The sequence below is a fragment of the Peromyscus californicus genome, unplaced genomic scaffold (assembly GCF_007827085.1).
Source record: "Peromyscus californicus insignis strain IS unplaced genomic scaffold, ASM782708v3 Scaffold_13__1_contigs__length_99412109, whole genome shotgun sequence".
Lineage (NCBI taxonomy): Eukaryota > Metazoa > Chordata > Mammalia > Rodentia > Cricetidae > Peromyscus > Peromyscus californicus.
The window spans coordinates 40976625-40992732 of NW_026294424.1; the positions used below are offsets into that span (position 1 = coordinate 40976625).

Consider the following 16108-nt stretch of genomic DNA (forward strand, 5'->3'; position numbering starts at 1 on the left):
CGTTGGCAGGAGGGTATATAAGGTCTTCCCTGTTATTGAATAAATGAGTTCGTTATTTGCTTTCAAGGGACTCCTGGTGTCTGAGTCGTTGATGCTGCGCCTTTTCAACTCCTCCCCCAAGGGAGCTATTAGAATCCAAGCAACACCCAGCATCCTTTCACTAAAAAAGTCCCAAAGACTGGGACTAGAATTGACTTAACATAATAAAAGCTGTATATGGCAAGTCTATAGCCAAAATTATAATAAATGGGGAAACACTCCAAGAATTTCCACTAAAATCAGGAATAAGACAAGGTTGTCCAGTTTTTCCACTTTTGTTCAAAATAGTGTCTGAAGTCTTAGAGCAATAAGAGGAGATAAACGAGATACAAATAGGAAAGGAAGAAGTTAAAATATCCTTATTTGCAGATTGTATGACTCTATAAGAAGTCTAAAGACTCCACCAGAAAACTCTTACACACCTGATAAACACTTTTAAACAAAGTGGAAGAACATAAAATTAGCATATAAAAACCAATAGCTTTCATAAATGCCAGTAACAAACATGCTAAGAAATCAGGGAGGACAGTCCATTCACGATCTTGGAATAAATCTGACCTAAGTAGTGAAGCAGAACTCCAGTCAATCAAGAACGATAACGGGACATCATCAAATTAAAAGAAACAACTGGGTAAAGAGAGAGCCTGCAGAATGAGAGAAGGCCTTTGCAGGCCATCCACCTGACAGAATTAATATTTAAAACATACAAATAACTCAAAAAACCTAACCAACAATAAGTCAAACTACCTAATTAATAAAAGGACTAATTAAATAAACTGACAGTTCTCAAAAGATTAAATACAAATAGCCAATAAAAAGTTTTTTAAAATGCTCAGTCTCATTAGCCATCAGAGAAATATGTCAAAACTACTGTGAGATTCAATATAAGTCAAAACTACAATGAGATTCCAACTTATCAAAATGGCAGTCATTAGCAAGTAACAGGCTGGAAAGATGTCTCCCAAGTTAAAAACACTTGCTGCAGGGGAACATTCACTCCTCTACTGCTGGTGGGAGTGCAAACTTGTACAGTCACTTTGGAAATCAGTATGGCAGCTTCTCAGAAAATTGGGAGTCAATCTACCTCAAGACCCAGCAATACCATTCTTGGACATATACCCCAAAGATTTTCAATCATACCACAAAGACACCTGTTCAACTATGTTCATAGCAGCATTATTCGTAATAGCCAGAACCTGGAAACAACCTAGATGCCCTTCAACCAAAGATTGAATAAAGAAAATGTGGTATATTCACACAATGGAGTATTATGTAGTGGTGAAAAACAATGACATCATGAAATTTGCCGGCAAATGGATGGAACTAGAAAATATCATTCTGAGTGAGGTAACCCAGACCCAGAAAGACTAACACAGTTATGTACTCACTCATAAGTGGATATTAGATATAAAGCAAAGGATAACTAGGCTACAATCCACAACCCTAGAGAAGCTAAGAAACAAGGAGGATCCTAAGAGGGACACACATGGATTGCCCTAAGAAGGGGAAATAGATAAGATATCCTGGGTAAACTGAGAAGAGGGTGGAGGGGAGGGGAGGGGGACAAAAACATGAGGGATCAGGATGGCCAAGTTGGGGGAGGGATGGAGAGGGAGAGCATTGAAAGCGATATCTTGATAGAGGGAGCCATTTAGGGGTTAAGGGAAAAACCTGGTGCTGGGAAAATTCCCAGGAATCCATAAGGATGACCCTAGCTAAGATTCCTAGCAATAGCAGAGAAGGTGCCTGAACTGGCCTTCTCTTGTAATCAGATTGGTGACTACCCTAATTGTCATCATAGAACCTTCATCCAGTAACTGATGGAAGCAGATGCAGAGATCCACAGCCAAGCACGAGCCAAACCCCTGGAATCCAGTTGAAGAGAGGGAGGAGGGATTACATGAGCACGGGGGGGGGGGGGGGGGGGGGGGGGGGGGGGGGGGGTGATAGGGGTAGGGATAGTGGGCATGGGGGGGCGTGGTGTCAAGATCATGATGGGAAACCTACAGAGACAACCAAACCAATCTAGTGGGAACCCATGAACTGTGGACCAATAGCTGTGGAGCCTCCATGGGGCTGGACTAGGGCCTCTGAATAGGTGAGACAATTGTTTAGCTTGACCTACAGGGGCCCCTGGCAGTGGGATCAGGATCCATCTCTGGTGCGTAAGTGGGCTTTTTGGAGTCCACTACCTATGATGGGACACCTTACACAGCTTTGGTTCAGGGTGAGGGGCTTGGACCTGCCTAAACTGAATGTACCAAACTCTGCTGACTCTCCATGGGAGTTCTTGCCTTAGAGGAGGTGGAAATGAGGGATGGGTTGGGGGGAAGGCTGTGGGAAGGGCGAGAGGAGGGAGGAAAGGGGTATCTGTGGTTGGTATGTAAAATAAACAGAAAATTTCGTAATGATGATGATAATAATAATAATAATAATAATAATAATAATAATAATAAAAAATAAATAAAAGAAAGCAGGCTGAGCATGGGGAGCAAGCCAGTAAGCAGCATTCCTCTATGGCCTCTGCATCAGCTCCTGCCTCTGGGATCCTGCCCTGTTTGAGTTCCTGTGAACAATGCTGAAGCATAGGCTAAATAAACCCTTTCTTCCCCAACTTGCTTTTTGGTTATGGTGTTTCATCGCAGCAATAGAAACCCTGACTAAGACACAAACAAACAAGTAAAAACCAATACTGGTGAGGATATGGACAAAACTTAAATACTGCTGGTGGGAATGCAAACTAATCCAAACATTAGGGAAGTCAATATGGCTGTTTCTCAAAATAAAATTCACTCTACCTTATGACTTAGATCATTCTCAGATAATTTACCAGGAAAAATATTTACCAAAAGCAAAAAATGAAAAAATGTCGACATATCCTAGAGATACTTGTATATCAATAGTTACTGCAGCACTATCCACAATAGCTTGAGTCATAGAACCAACCTAGGTGTCCAATAATAGAGGAAGAAATAAAATGTGGTATGTAGACACAGTAGGATTCTTTTCAGCCAGAAAGAACAAAATTAGATCATTTTCAGGAAAATTTAAAAAAATGGATATCAGAGTTAATCATCTCGAGTAAATTCAGCTAGTCTCAGAAAGACAAAATTGCATGTTTTCTCTTACTGTGGTTCTTAGAATTTACAGAGATAAAGTAATGTATGCAGTAAACTGTCTAGGGGAACAAAGGGAACTTACAGGAGTAAGGAGGGGAGTGAAGATTGAAGGTAGGTGGCATGGGGGCAGGAAATGCACTGAACAATATAAACTTGTAGGAAAACTTTTAAAAAGTTAAAATAAAACTGAAGTAACAACTTTTAGCAGACATTTATTTCACAGAACATTTATTAAATTCAATTTAAGTATCTTATTTTGATTAGTTTGATTTCACATTTGTGTAATTTTTTAATTTAAATCCGATTTAAGAACAGGTTAGGATATGTAATTTATAAAATAATAGACACATAAAAATGAATTATATTACTGAGCTGAAGACAAACTTCATTTTCTATTTGAAGCCACTGTGCCCTTCAAAAAATTATAGTACATATCATGTAATGAAATATATAACAGAGAATATTTGGATTACTTTATTTTAAAAAATTGCCAAATTAAAAGTGATCATAAATTTATGTTTACTACATAGTTTTGCTAGAACAACTTTGTTAAACAGGGTAGGATGTTGTAAGTGTAAAATTAAAAAAATGTTAATTACCTTCAAATAAACTGAGGTCTCTTCGTAGCCGTGGTCCATAAAGCCCTTCTAAAATACTCTCAAAACCTGTGTTTTCAAAGAGAGAAAAATGTATTAGTTCTTTACTGAAAATTCTATGTCAACCAGAAAATAGTTTACCATAGTATAAGTGTTATTTTCACCCAGTTTAAAGTGAGCTAGCTAGTTCACTAATTATATAGTGACTGTATATTAAGTCAAATTAAGATTTAAAGTAATTAGAATACTCAAATGCATTTACTAATCCATGGTAAAGTACTATCAAGCATAACCTAATATTTGAGACAAGAATGCTGATGAGAATGTGGGGAAAGGGTAACAATCATTCACTGTTGGTGGAATTGCAAAACTATGTAACCATTATGGAAATCAGTGTGAAGAATTCTCAAAGCAGGAAAAATAAATCTACCATCTGACCCAGCTGTAACACTCTGTGGCACATGCCCAAAGGAACTGACATCACACTCCACAGATACTTATTTAGCCATGTTCATTGCTGCTCTATTCACAATAGCAAAGAAATGGAAACAGCCCAAATGTCCTACACTGACAAATGAATAATGAAAATATGGTATGGATACACTATGGAATACTAGTCAGCTGTAAAGAAAAATTCAATCATGAATTTTGCAGGTAACGTGATGATGGAGTTAGAATTTATTATACCAAATGAGGTGACTGAGACCCAGAAATTGCATGTTCTCTCTTATTTCTGACCATTAAAACAGAGAATATATTAACAATGAGTATTCACCCTTTTCAATCAGCAATCTCAATATATAGAAATTTTGAAGCATGTAGTGTTGATGCACACCTTTAATCCCAGCAGTTGGGGGGCAGAGGCAGGAGTTTCTCTGTGAGTTCAAGGCCAGCCTGGTCTACACAGTCAGTTTCAGGATAGCCAGGGCTACACAGAAAAACCCTGTCTCAAATAAACCAAAATAAATAAATAAATAAACAAACAAACAAATAAATAAAGTTTTGAAAGGCATAGGTCAAATCTCCTTCAAAATTTGGCAACTCATCAGCATCAACATCATCTCACTTTTAACTACATACATTTATATCCTTTCGTTCTTGTGCAGATTCCAGTGCGTCTGTAAAAGTTACTACAGAAAAACTGTATATGTCCTCTCTCTTATTTCTGAACCCTAGCTTAATATTTACATATGAATATACAGTCTGGAGAAACCACACTGCTGAAACCAGGAAAGTAAAATGGGACCAGGTACAAGGGGCTGGGGGTGGGGGAAGCTACAAAGAGGGGCATAATAGGAAACAGGTGCTATAAAAGGGGAAATGGGAAATACAGGGAGGAGGACTTTATCTGGGAAAGGGGCTGGAAAGAGAAACACTGCTGGACAGAGGAGGGATAAAGAACACCAAAGACAGAGAAGGACAGATAAAGAACATCAAAGATGACTGAAAAGACACAAGAAAACATTATTTTATGTTTACTTACAAATATATATGTATGTGTATGAATATATAAATAATTTAAATAAATTTATGCCACTCGGGGTGATAATGCTCCCGTAAGAGCCATAGACCAGCAAAAAACACTTGCTTCAGGAAGGGGAACCCTCCTTTTGAATTGCTGATCAGGGGAGTCCAACAAGACAGACACCCAAGGCTTGTAGTTGCCTCCCAGAACTTGAAGGTAAAGCACTACAGCTGAAGACACCACATACTTCAGATGCAAGATTTTCTAGCAATTAAGCTGGAACTGATCTGAATGCCTTCTCCCTAAGGATCAACTCTTATAGTATCAGAAGGTGGTATGCAAACTACCAAGGGAGAGAACAGTCAGTAGTTCTACAAATCACAACACTGACTGGATCAGCAAGTTATCCACAATGGTGCAATAGTGGCACGTATATCTTAGGACAACCAATAGCTATCTAATTGAACTTAAGCCAATTTAACACGAAATGATTCATGCTTGGTACTGTAAATTTTGGCAACTTCCCATTGATGGAGGGTCACAGATGGGAGGAAAACTTTCTACTGATAAGTTTCCTAGGTCAATATAATTTCTAACTGTATTCTAAACATTTGTCTTTATACCCACAAATAACCAGAGCATCTCTTACCCCTCACTAAAGAAGCTTCTTTTTGCAACCAGATACAGACTATTACAGAGATCCACAATTGGTCAAAATACAGATAATAACTGACTTGGGGTGTCCAAATCCAACAGATAGATCAGATCTCCAGTGCAACATAACATCTATGGCTCAGGGAAAACTGTGGAAGGGGAGTCAGAAAGATTTTAAGAGCTAGAAGACCAAGACCTATGTCAGATAGTGTCTTCTATACATGACAAGGAAGCTGACCCATGAGCTCTTAACAATATGGTTACATGGACAAACTCAGCATAATGACAAATCTAGGTGACATGAATGGCTATAGATGGTCAATGTTTGCTGAGAGGATGAGAATCTGACACCTTCAGAGACAGGCTCCAAAATACACCATCCATTCCCTATTGGTCATCCCTGGACAAATGTATGTATGTATAGGCAAAGCTAAACTGGCTCAAAGAAATTTCTTTGTATTTCTAGCTTGTCAGGCATTTTTTCCTATCATGAATGTTAATTTTATCAGATTTTGTTTTTTTTTTGGTTACTGAACTAATAATTTTTAAAAACCTCTTACTACAGCAAACATTCCTAACTGATTCTGAATGTCAAATCAATGTTCATTCCTAGGGATACTGAGTATCATATGGCATTTTTACATGCTGGTTGGGTTTCTGACTCTGGTATCTCCTTTGAAATTTCATCAATGAAATAGGTTTACAACTGTTTTCCCTTTAACATCAAGCAAGAGGGGAGGAAAGATTGTTAGAGCCAGAGGACCAGGAAATCTGCTGTAAAATCTCAGAGAAATGACAAGGAAATTTCAAGCATGATACTTCACCAATATGGCTGCCTAAAAATGACTTGAACAAGAACAACATGGAAGGGAGAAATCTCATGGAACTACACCTCAAAACAGGCAACTAAAGAATGTTGAGAGCATGAAAAATAGTCTTCCCCAGGTATGATCCCCCTAACTGGTCATCCAATTGTTGTTGGCTTTTTGGCTCTTTTAGGGGGCCCATCACCCAGGTCCCAAATAAATCACACACAGAGGTTTATTATTACTTATAAATTGCCTGGCCTTTGCTTGGCTTGTTGCTTGTCAGCTTTCCTTAACTTTAAATTAATCCTGCCTACCTTTTGCCTCTGGGCTTTTCCCGTTCTCTTATTTCTATAAATCTTATTCTTACGCCATGACTGGCTGTGTAGCTGGGTAGCTGGCCCCTGGAGTCCTCCTCCTCTGGCTACTTCTTTTCTTTCCCAGATTTCTCCTATATATTCTCTCTGCCTGCCAGCCCCACCTATCTCCTACCTTACTATTGGCTGTTCAGTTCTTTATTAGACCATCAGGTGTTTTAGACAGGCTAGGTATCACAGCTTCACAGGGTTAAACAAATGGAGCATAAACAAAAGTAGCACACCTTAAAATAATATTCCCCAACATTTTCCCCTCTCTGTCTAAATAAAAAAAATGAAAAGTTTTAATTTTAACATAATAAGACTTTATACAATAAGAACAATTATCAAGTAGATTACATTCACAGTGTAATGAATTCCCGTTCATTTGTGTCTAGCAAATTAAAATACTCCATTATCTATCTTATCTTAATGAATCTAAAGTTTTATACCTAATTTATTCTCTATCATAACTAAGGAAGACTGCAACTATAATTATCTAGTCTTCAACTTCGCCAAAGACCTCAGAAAAATAATATTATTTGAGTAAATAAAAAGTGCATTGCAAACAACTTCCAAAGAGACATCTGACTGCCTGGACAGTCACCCAAAGTTCCTTGAGGCATCCATCTTCAGCCTACAGGTCTAGAGTATCAGGCAGACTTCTCAGTGAAGCAGGAAATTTGAAGCACTGTCCTGTCTTGCATTAGCAAAGTTCATCAGTCGCTTTTCTCTGTGTCCGGCAGAATACCTGACAGACTCTTCTGTGAAGCAGGAATTTGAAAGACTGTCCTGCCTTGTATTGGCAAATCTCAACAGTCACTTTCCTGTGTGTCCTGCATGTTCAATCTGCACAGCACACTGTCAGCAGTCAAAGGCAAGAACAATTTCTTTGCTTTATTTAAAATGTAAGGTAAAATTCTTGTTTTTGAAAGCTATTATTATAAATTATATAGGATAATCAAGAAACATTGAGGAGTAATTAGTCATTTATAACAATCAAATTTGTAGATGTGCTAGGTATGTTTTTTAGGTTAGATAGATAAATTTTAGATAGATGGTCTTCAAATACTTCAAAGACCTATAAATATGGTACTTAAAATATTTTGTTGATTTAAAGCTTTTTATGACAATGACACACATCTGCTCCTGGCAGCACCCACTTACTTCTGAGAAGATGATGGGCACTGAAGAAACTCCTTATGGAGTTTTGTGGTGAAATATTTTATTTGTGCTTTAATAAACAAAGTTTGCCTGTAGATTAGAGGAAATAGCAAGCCATTTTAAGTAAACAAAGAAGTCAGGTAGTAGTAGAACACACCCTTAATCCTATCACTTAGCAGGCAGGATCTCTGTGTGTTCAAGGCCACAGAGCCAAGTGTGGTGGCACAGGCCTTTAATCCCAGTACCAACTACAGAGTTCTAGAGGCCTGTACAGACAGGAAGTGACAGAGCTGGCCAGGAAGAGAAAGTGATGTAGCTAGACAGACAGCAAATCAGATGGCAGAACAGCAAGGCATATAAGCTTGGGTAGACAGGAAATCACTCTTTTTGGAAGCTGTGGAATTGGTGAGGTGAGGTTAGTCCTACTCCTCTGATCTTTCTCTCAGGCTTTAACCCAAATTTCTGGCTCCATGTTTTTTATTTATTAAGACCACTTAGAACTGGGCAAAGATAAATAGAATGTATTTGCTTATATGTGGATATTAGCCATTAAATAAATGATAACCAAGCTACAATCCAAAGAGGTTAGGTAATAAGGAAGAGACTGGTGGGGGGGCACATAGATCTCCCTGGTAGGAGGGAATACAATAGACTTTATAGATGGACTGGGGACAGGGGGAACTGGAACAGGAGAATCAGGAGGGGAAGCAAGATAGGTTGAGAGAGGGAATGCGAGGAGAGAGAGCTAGAGTTGAGGGGTGGTATAGAAACCTAGTGTACTGGAAATTTCCTAAAATATATGAAGGCAATCCTAATGAACTCTTCAAATAATGAGGGAGACTGAGTTCCAACTGGCTATCTTGTCACCAAATGAAGATTCCAGTACCAGGACTGGGTTACATCCAATTGAGTTGTTGGCCAAAGGAGTCTCATAGAAATCTACAAACAATCCAGGTTGTGGCCAAGAGACTAGGTTTCTCCCCACAAACTGACAATGAGGCCCCATTGCTGAAGACAACACCCACACAACTCACTGAACATGGAAAGGTCGAGCTGGTTCCTACATAGACCTCAATGTTCTAGAGTCTTTGGTACAGGAAGATACTCTACAGGCTACCAAAAAAGAAATGTAAACACCAACCCAGCCACAAAACCTTTGATCTGTCCTGCCTACAAAATATGCTAGGGCAATGATGGTACAAAGCTTGTAGGAATAACCAACCAGTGTCCAATTTGACCTATAGCCCACTCCACAAGATGTAACTCATACCTAAATAAAAAAAAAGGAATGATACAGTGATTCCTAATAATATTATGTTATACTCATAGATCAGTGCCTTATTCAGCCATCATCAGAGAACCTTCCTCCTAAATCAAATGGGAACAAATACAGAGACCTACATCCAGACACTGGGGGGATGGGCACCTTGGAACACACAGCTCTAAACGAAATGTCTTCATCAAATCCCACCCCCCAGCTCAGGGAACCCTGTGAAAAGATTGTAAGAACCAGAGTGGATGAAAGACACTAGGAGAACAAGGTCTTCTAAACTGAGTTAAGGTCATATGAACTCAGAGACAGAAGCAGCAAGCACAGTGCCAAAATGGGTCTGTACCAGGTCCTCTGCATATATATTATAGCTTTCAGTTTAGTACTTTTATTTTTAATAAAAGGGGGATAAAAATAAACCTACCATATGAAAAAATTACTTACAATGGCATGGAAAATATCTAGAGACAAATAAAACTAAAGTTATAGAAAAAATTGGCAAAAACCCAGGTTCAATAAGAAACCACACCAAGTAAAGGTAGAGAGCAATTAAGTCTTTGGGGCTTCACTCACACATACTTGAACACACAAACACAAAAATTGAATGCAAATATTAATAGGTATATAGGGACAGCAAGATAGTTCACTGGTAAGGGAGCTTAAGGCTAAGACCAATGACCTGAAGTTGATCCCCAGAATTAACATGGCGGAGAGAACTGACTCCAACAAGTTGTCTTCTGACCTCCACATGTATGATATGATACTCCCCTTCCAAAAAGAAAAACATGTTTTTTAAAAATTGGTTTACGTATACCTCCTTATTTGTTTTACATTGGTTTTATCTACATTCCTCCTCATTCCCTGTCCAAAATATAGCAAAATATTTTTTGTAATGCATAGTTATTTTCCTTTATTATGACAGTATTTGTACAAGTTTCCTCATGATATACCTGTATGTGAAGTATTATACTTTCACCCCAAACTATCTAATCTTGTTCATACATTCCCTATGCCTGTGACCACTCCCCTTCTCGAATAACCTCCATTTTACTTTGTCTTATTAAAAATCTAGATCCCAATAGGTGTAAGAGGTATCTGTGTCTGAGGGAACTGTTCATAGCAGCATTATTTGTAATAGCCCAAACCTGGAAACAACCTAGATGTCCCTCAACCAAAGAATGGATAAAGAAAATGTGGGACATTTACACAATGGAATATTGCTCAGCTGTAAAAAAAAAAAATGGCATCATGAAATTTGCAGGCAAATGGATGGAACTAGAAAATATCATCCTGAGTGAGGCAATCCAGACTCAGAAAGATAAACATGAGCCTTCATCCAGTAACTGATGGAAGCAGATGCAGAGATTCACAGCCAAATACCAGGCAGAGCTCCAGGAGTCCAGTTGAAGAGAGGGAAGAGGGATTCTATGAGCAAGGGGCATCAAGATCATAATGGGGAAACTTGCAGAGACAACCAAACCAAACTAGGGGGAACTGAACTCATGAACTTTAGAACATCAGCTGTGGAGCCTCCATGGGACTGGACTAGGTCCTCTGCATAGGAGAGACAGTTGTATAGCTTGATCTGCTTCGGGGGCCCCTGGCAGTAGAATCAGGATCTATCCCTGGTGCATGAGCTGGCTTTTTGGAGCCCATTAACTATGGTGGGACACCTTGCACAGCCTTAATGTAGGGGGAGGGGCTTGGTCCTGCCTCAACTGAATGTACTAGGCTCTGCTGACTTCCGCATGGGAGGCCTTACCTTGTTGGAGGAGGGGATGTGGGATGGGTTCTGGGGGAATGCTGGGGGAGCAGGAGGAGGGAAGAGAGGGGGATCTGTGGTTTGTATGTAAAATGAATAAAAAAATTAAAGATTCTGAGTGTACAATAAAATGCAATCTTTGTCTTAGTTTATGTGGTGACTTAAGTAAGAATGGCCCACTTAGGCTCACATATTTGAATGCCTAATCACCAGGCAGTGGGACTGTTTGAAAGGATTAGGTGTGGCTTGTTTGGAGGCATTGTGTTACTGGGGGTGAGTTTTGAGGTTTCAAAGCCCATGCCAGGCCCAGTGTCTCTTTCTTTCTTCCTGCTGACTGTGTATCAGGATGTAGAACTCTCAGCTACTTCTCCAGTACCATGTCTATCTGTGTGCTGCCATACTGCATGCCATAATGATTATAGACTAAACTTTTGAAACTGTAAGCAAGCCCCCAATTAAATGCTTTCTTTTATAAGAATTGCTTTGGTAATAGTGTCTCTTCACAGCAATAGAACAATAATAAAGACAGAAGTTGACACCAGGTAGTTGGGGGATATTCAATCACACTGTGAAACTGAGTTTGCATTTGTGTTAATTAAATAAAATTAACCTTGGATCAGAGGCTGAGTTAGCCACTAGTTGATAGAAAGTAATCACAGAGCATCAGAGGGCATCTGGAAGAGATAAAGAGACGCACTGGAAGTAGTAGTAAGGGGTTTTGAGTGGTTCTGTTTTGGCAGAATGGAAGGACAGGCTTTTTGGGAGATGCCAGCAAGGAAAGAAGTTTTCATTCCAGCCTTTGAGTCTCAAGTTAAAAAAGAACGATAGAGACTTAATTAAAGCTACCTTTATTGGCAGCAGCGGAGCCAGTGTCTTTGGGAAAAGAATTCCAGTCAGGCTGTGGCTTCAGTGGCCAAGCAGCTGCCAGAGAAGCAGGCTACTGAATTACAACTGCTGGCTGAAATAGCAGTAAATTAAGGCACAAGCCACTGTGCCGAAGATAAAACAACACCAGAAAGTATGGTATTGCTGTAACAGGCCTGATCATGCTGTTTGTTGGTGGAATATGAACTCTGGACTGGAAAAGCAATTAAATGCTTTTGGGTGGAACTTAGAGGGTCACACTATTAGGAGACTAGACAGCAATGCTTAAAGTGATTTGAACTGTGGGGAGCAAGCTCAAGAAGTTTCAAAGGGCAAGAGTATTGTAAGTAGCCTACACAACATTCTTGTGATATTTTGGCAAACAATGTGGCTGCTTTTTGCCCTTGCCCTAAAAATCTGTCTGAAGCTAAACTGAAGAGTTGGATTAATGGATTAATAACACTGACAGAGTAGACTTCAGGATAACCTCATATTGACTCTGTCATGTGGTTATTAGTAATTACTCTTATGCTGATTTATAATAAAAAGGAGAAAGCTGAACAAAGAGAAATACAAAATGTACAGTTTGAGAAAAGGAGCACAAAGAAGTGTAATGGAGCTAAGTCCAGTGTTCAAGAGGATAAAAAGTTTAAAGAAAAGCCTGACACTAAATAGGATAAAGGGAGTGATGAACTCAGGGCAAGATCCCACCAAGCCTAGCTTGTAAAAAGAAATTAAAGGAAAGCTTATGCAGTGAAGGAAGCCATCAAAAACAGAAAGCTGGTGAAAATGTAACTGAACTATGGGGCCAAGTTCTAGCCCTATCAAGTAGCAGAACCTGGCAATTTGGACCAAGTGGTTCTGGATTTATCAAGGAAAACACAAGAAAGAGGTTATAGAATCTCCCCCTGTGGCTAAGGAAAGCCACTGAGGCCAGGTGTGTGTCAGGGATGTCCTTGCATGAAGTCCAGAGCAGCCAATGTGTGAAGCTGTGAAGGTGAAGCCTAGACTATATTGAAGTTATTACCCAAGATGCAGGAGATGCCAAAGTTGTGGGATATCTGCCAATGATAGCTGCTAACACGGAGTGGAACCAGCCCAAGAGAAAGAAGTAAGTTGCAGTCAACAAAACTGGAAGGAGTTGGAGATCTGAAGAGCACACTGACAGCAGACATGGATGTGCAGATTCTGGAGTTTGCCCTGATGGCTTTTGATCTTGCTTTGGTTCAGCATTTCCTCACTATGCTCCCTTTCTTTCCTTTTGGAATGGATATGTATATTCTGTGCCATTGTATGTTGCAAGTATATGATCCTTTATTTTTATTTTGATTTTACAGACAAGAGATAGCCTGGAGTCTCAGAAGAGAATTTGGACTTTGGACTTTTAAACAGTGTTGAAATTAAAAGACTATGGAGACTTTTGAAGTTGGATTAAATGCATTTTGCATTATGATATGGCTAGAAGCCTATGGGGTAGGGGAGTGAAATGTGGTAGTTTGAATAATAATGGCCCCCAGAGGCTCTAATATTTGAATGCTTAGTCACCAGGGAGTGAAAACTGAAAGAAGGACTAGGAAGTGTGGCCTTGTTGTAACAGACATGGCCGTGTTGGAGGAAGTGTGTCACTGAGCCAGGCCCAGTGTCTCTTTTCTTTCTTGCTGCCTGAGGATCACCATACAGAACTCTCAATTACTTCTCCAACACTATGTCTATCTGTGTGCCACCATGCACCCTGCCATGATGATAATGGGCTAAGCCTCTGAAACAAAAGCAGGCCCCAATTAAACTCTTTTCTCTTTATGAGCTGCCTTAGTCATGGTGTCTCTTTTCAGCAACAGGAGAGTGACTAAGACAGTCTAGCTTATTTAGCTTAATATCATATCATAGTTCCATCTATTTTCCTATAAACATGACTTGAGTCTTCTTTATGGCTGAATAATATGTATTTATATTATAATATATTAATATATCTATATATAAAATATATACAATAAATTATATTATATAATAATATAGTAATAATATATCTACTGTATGTACATAGGAGTATGTATATGTGTATACACACTCTCTTTCTTTTGTCCTTTGATGGGCTCCTAAGTTGATTTTATTTCCTGGCTCTTATAAATTGTTTATTGTGCTCCAATAAACAATGGGTATTGTAATAGTTATTCTTCATTGTCAACTTGACTACATCTGGAATTAACTAAAATCCAAAAATGGAGTGGCACATCTCCGAGGGATTTTTGCTTAATTTGAAGTGGGATCCATTTTTAATCAGAATCTTTGAGGTGGGAAGACACACCTTTAATACAGACCTTTGCGGTGGGAAAGCCTACCTCTAATCTTGGTCCATGTACTCTGCTGGAAGCCTATATAATGACATGGAAGAAGAAAGGTTTTGCTCTTTGCATGTTTGCTCTCACCTTGCTAGCAAGTCCATTCCTTCACGGGCATTAGAGCCTACTTCTTCAGGATTCTAGCATACACTAAAGACCAGCTAAGACATCCAGCCTTGCAGACTGAACAATTACTGGATTCTTGGACCTTCTATACATAGACAGCCATTGTTGGATTAGCTGGACCACACCCTGTAAGTCATTCTAATAAATCTCCTTTAGATATATTGAGATGGTTTGAAAGAAAATGGCCCCCAAAGGGAATGGTACTATTAGGCGGTGTGGCCTTGTTGAAGTAGGTGTGGCCTTGTTGGAAAAAAGTGTGCCACTGTGTGGGTGGGCTTTGAGGTATCTTTTGCTCAAGATACTGCCCAGTGTTTTAGACCATTTCCTGTTGCTGCACAAGATGTAGAACTCTCAGTTAACTCTCCAGCACCATGTCTACTTGCACGTCTCCATGTCCCATCATGATACTGGACTGAACCTCTGAAAACTGCAAAACACCGCCATTAAACTTTTTTCCTTTATAAAAGTTGCTGTGGTCATGCTGTCTCTTCACAGCAATAAACCCTAAATAAGACGTGTGTATGTATATATATGTATACATATACAGATGGATGGATGGATGGATGGATGGATGGATGGATGGATGGATGGATAGATAGATAGATAGATAGATAGATAGATAGATAGATAGATAGATTCATCCTATAAGTTCTGCTACTTAATCAGGCATGTGGGTATGCATTTTATGCTTATTGACTCCTTCAGGAGCTGGAGAGTTGAAGGACATCCTAGTTTTGTTTTTAGGTTCTGCTTGTTTGAGGAACCTCCACAGTGCTTTCCATGGTGTCTAGACCAATTTACATTCCTTCTAACAGTGCATTAAGGGTCCCTTTTTCAAGGTACACTCACCAACATTTTTTTTTAAATTACTAATACAGCCCTCTGACCGGGACAAGATGCATAATGTAGTACTAATTTGCATTTTTCTGAAAGACAGAGATGTCAAAACATATTTTCATGTATTTGATGGCCATTTTTACTTCTATCAAAAAGTGTCTGTTCAGTTCATATGTCATTTGTTGAATGAAACTGTTTATTGGGTGTCTAAATTTGGTATTCTTTATATCATTCTATTTCCTGTGCTATTGGGAGCCCTATTCAAAACACGATTGCCTATCCCTATAGCTTCAAGCATTCCCCTTAGGTTTACCTCTAGTAGTTTCAAATATGTATTTTTTATTTTAAGGTCTTTGATCCAGTTTGAGATGATTTTTGTATAGGATGAGATGTGGATCTAATTTCATTCTTCTACATATGACTTCCTAAGCAGGAAGTCAGGCTTTAGGGACCATGGCCAATGACCATAACTCCCATTACCTCTCTCTTATGTTACATACAATGAGACAAACTGCTTGTTCCTCTCATCCAAACAGGAAGGAAGGAGCCCCAGCCTTCCCAGATGCTCTTCAGGATCTTGAAAATCACAGCCAACTGCAAAGCCCCAAAGAATGTGCAGTGCTCTAAAGTCCCATCAGATGACTGGTTTAAGACATTCCATTGATAAGAATTTGATTGGTAGGAGAAAACTGATTCCACTATAGGTATGCC

At 39.2% G+C, this 16108-nt stretch overlaps 1 protein-coding gene across 1 annotated transcript in view; it reads right to left on the minus strand.

Annotated features, from left to right (window-relative positions):
• The window catches only part of Lcorl (ligand dependent nuclear receptor corepressor like), a 172200-nt gene that overhangs the window by 107156 nt on the left and 48936 nt on the right, over window positions 1-16108 (minus strand). Inside the window, 1 exon segment of the mRNA XM_052734898.1 lies at window positions 3758-3823. Coding sequence (XP_052590858.1) covers window positions 3758-3823 — 66 coding nt within the window.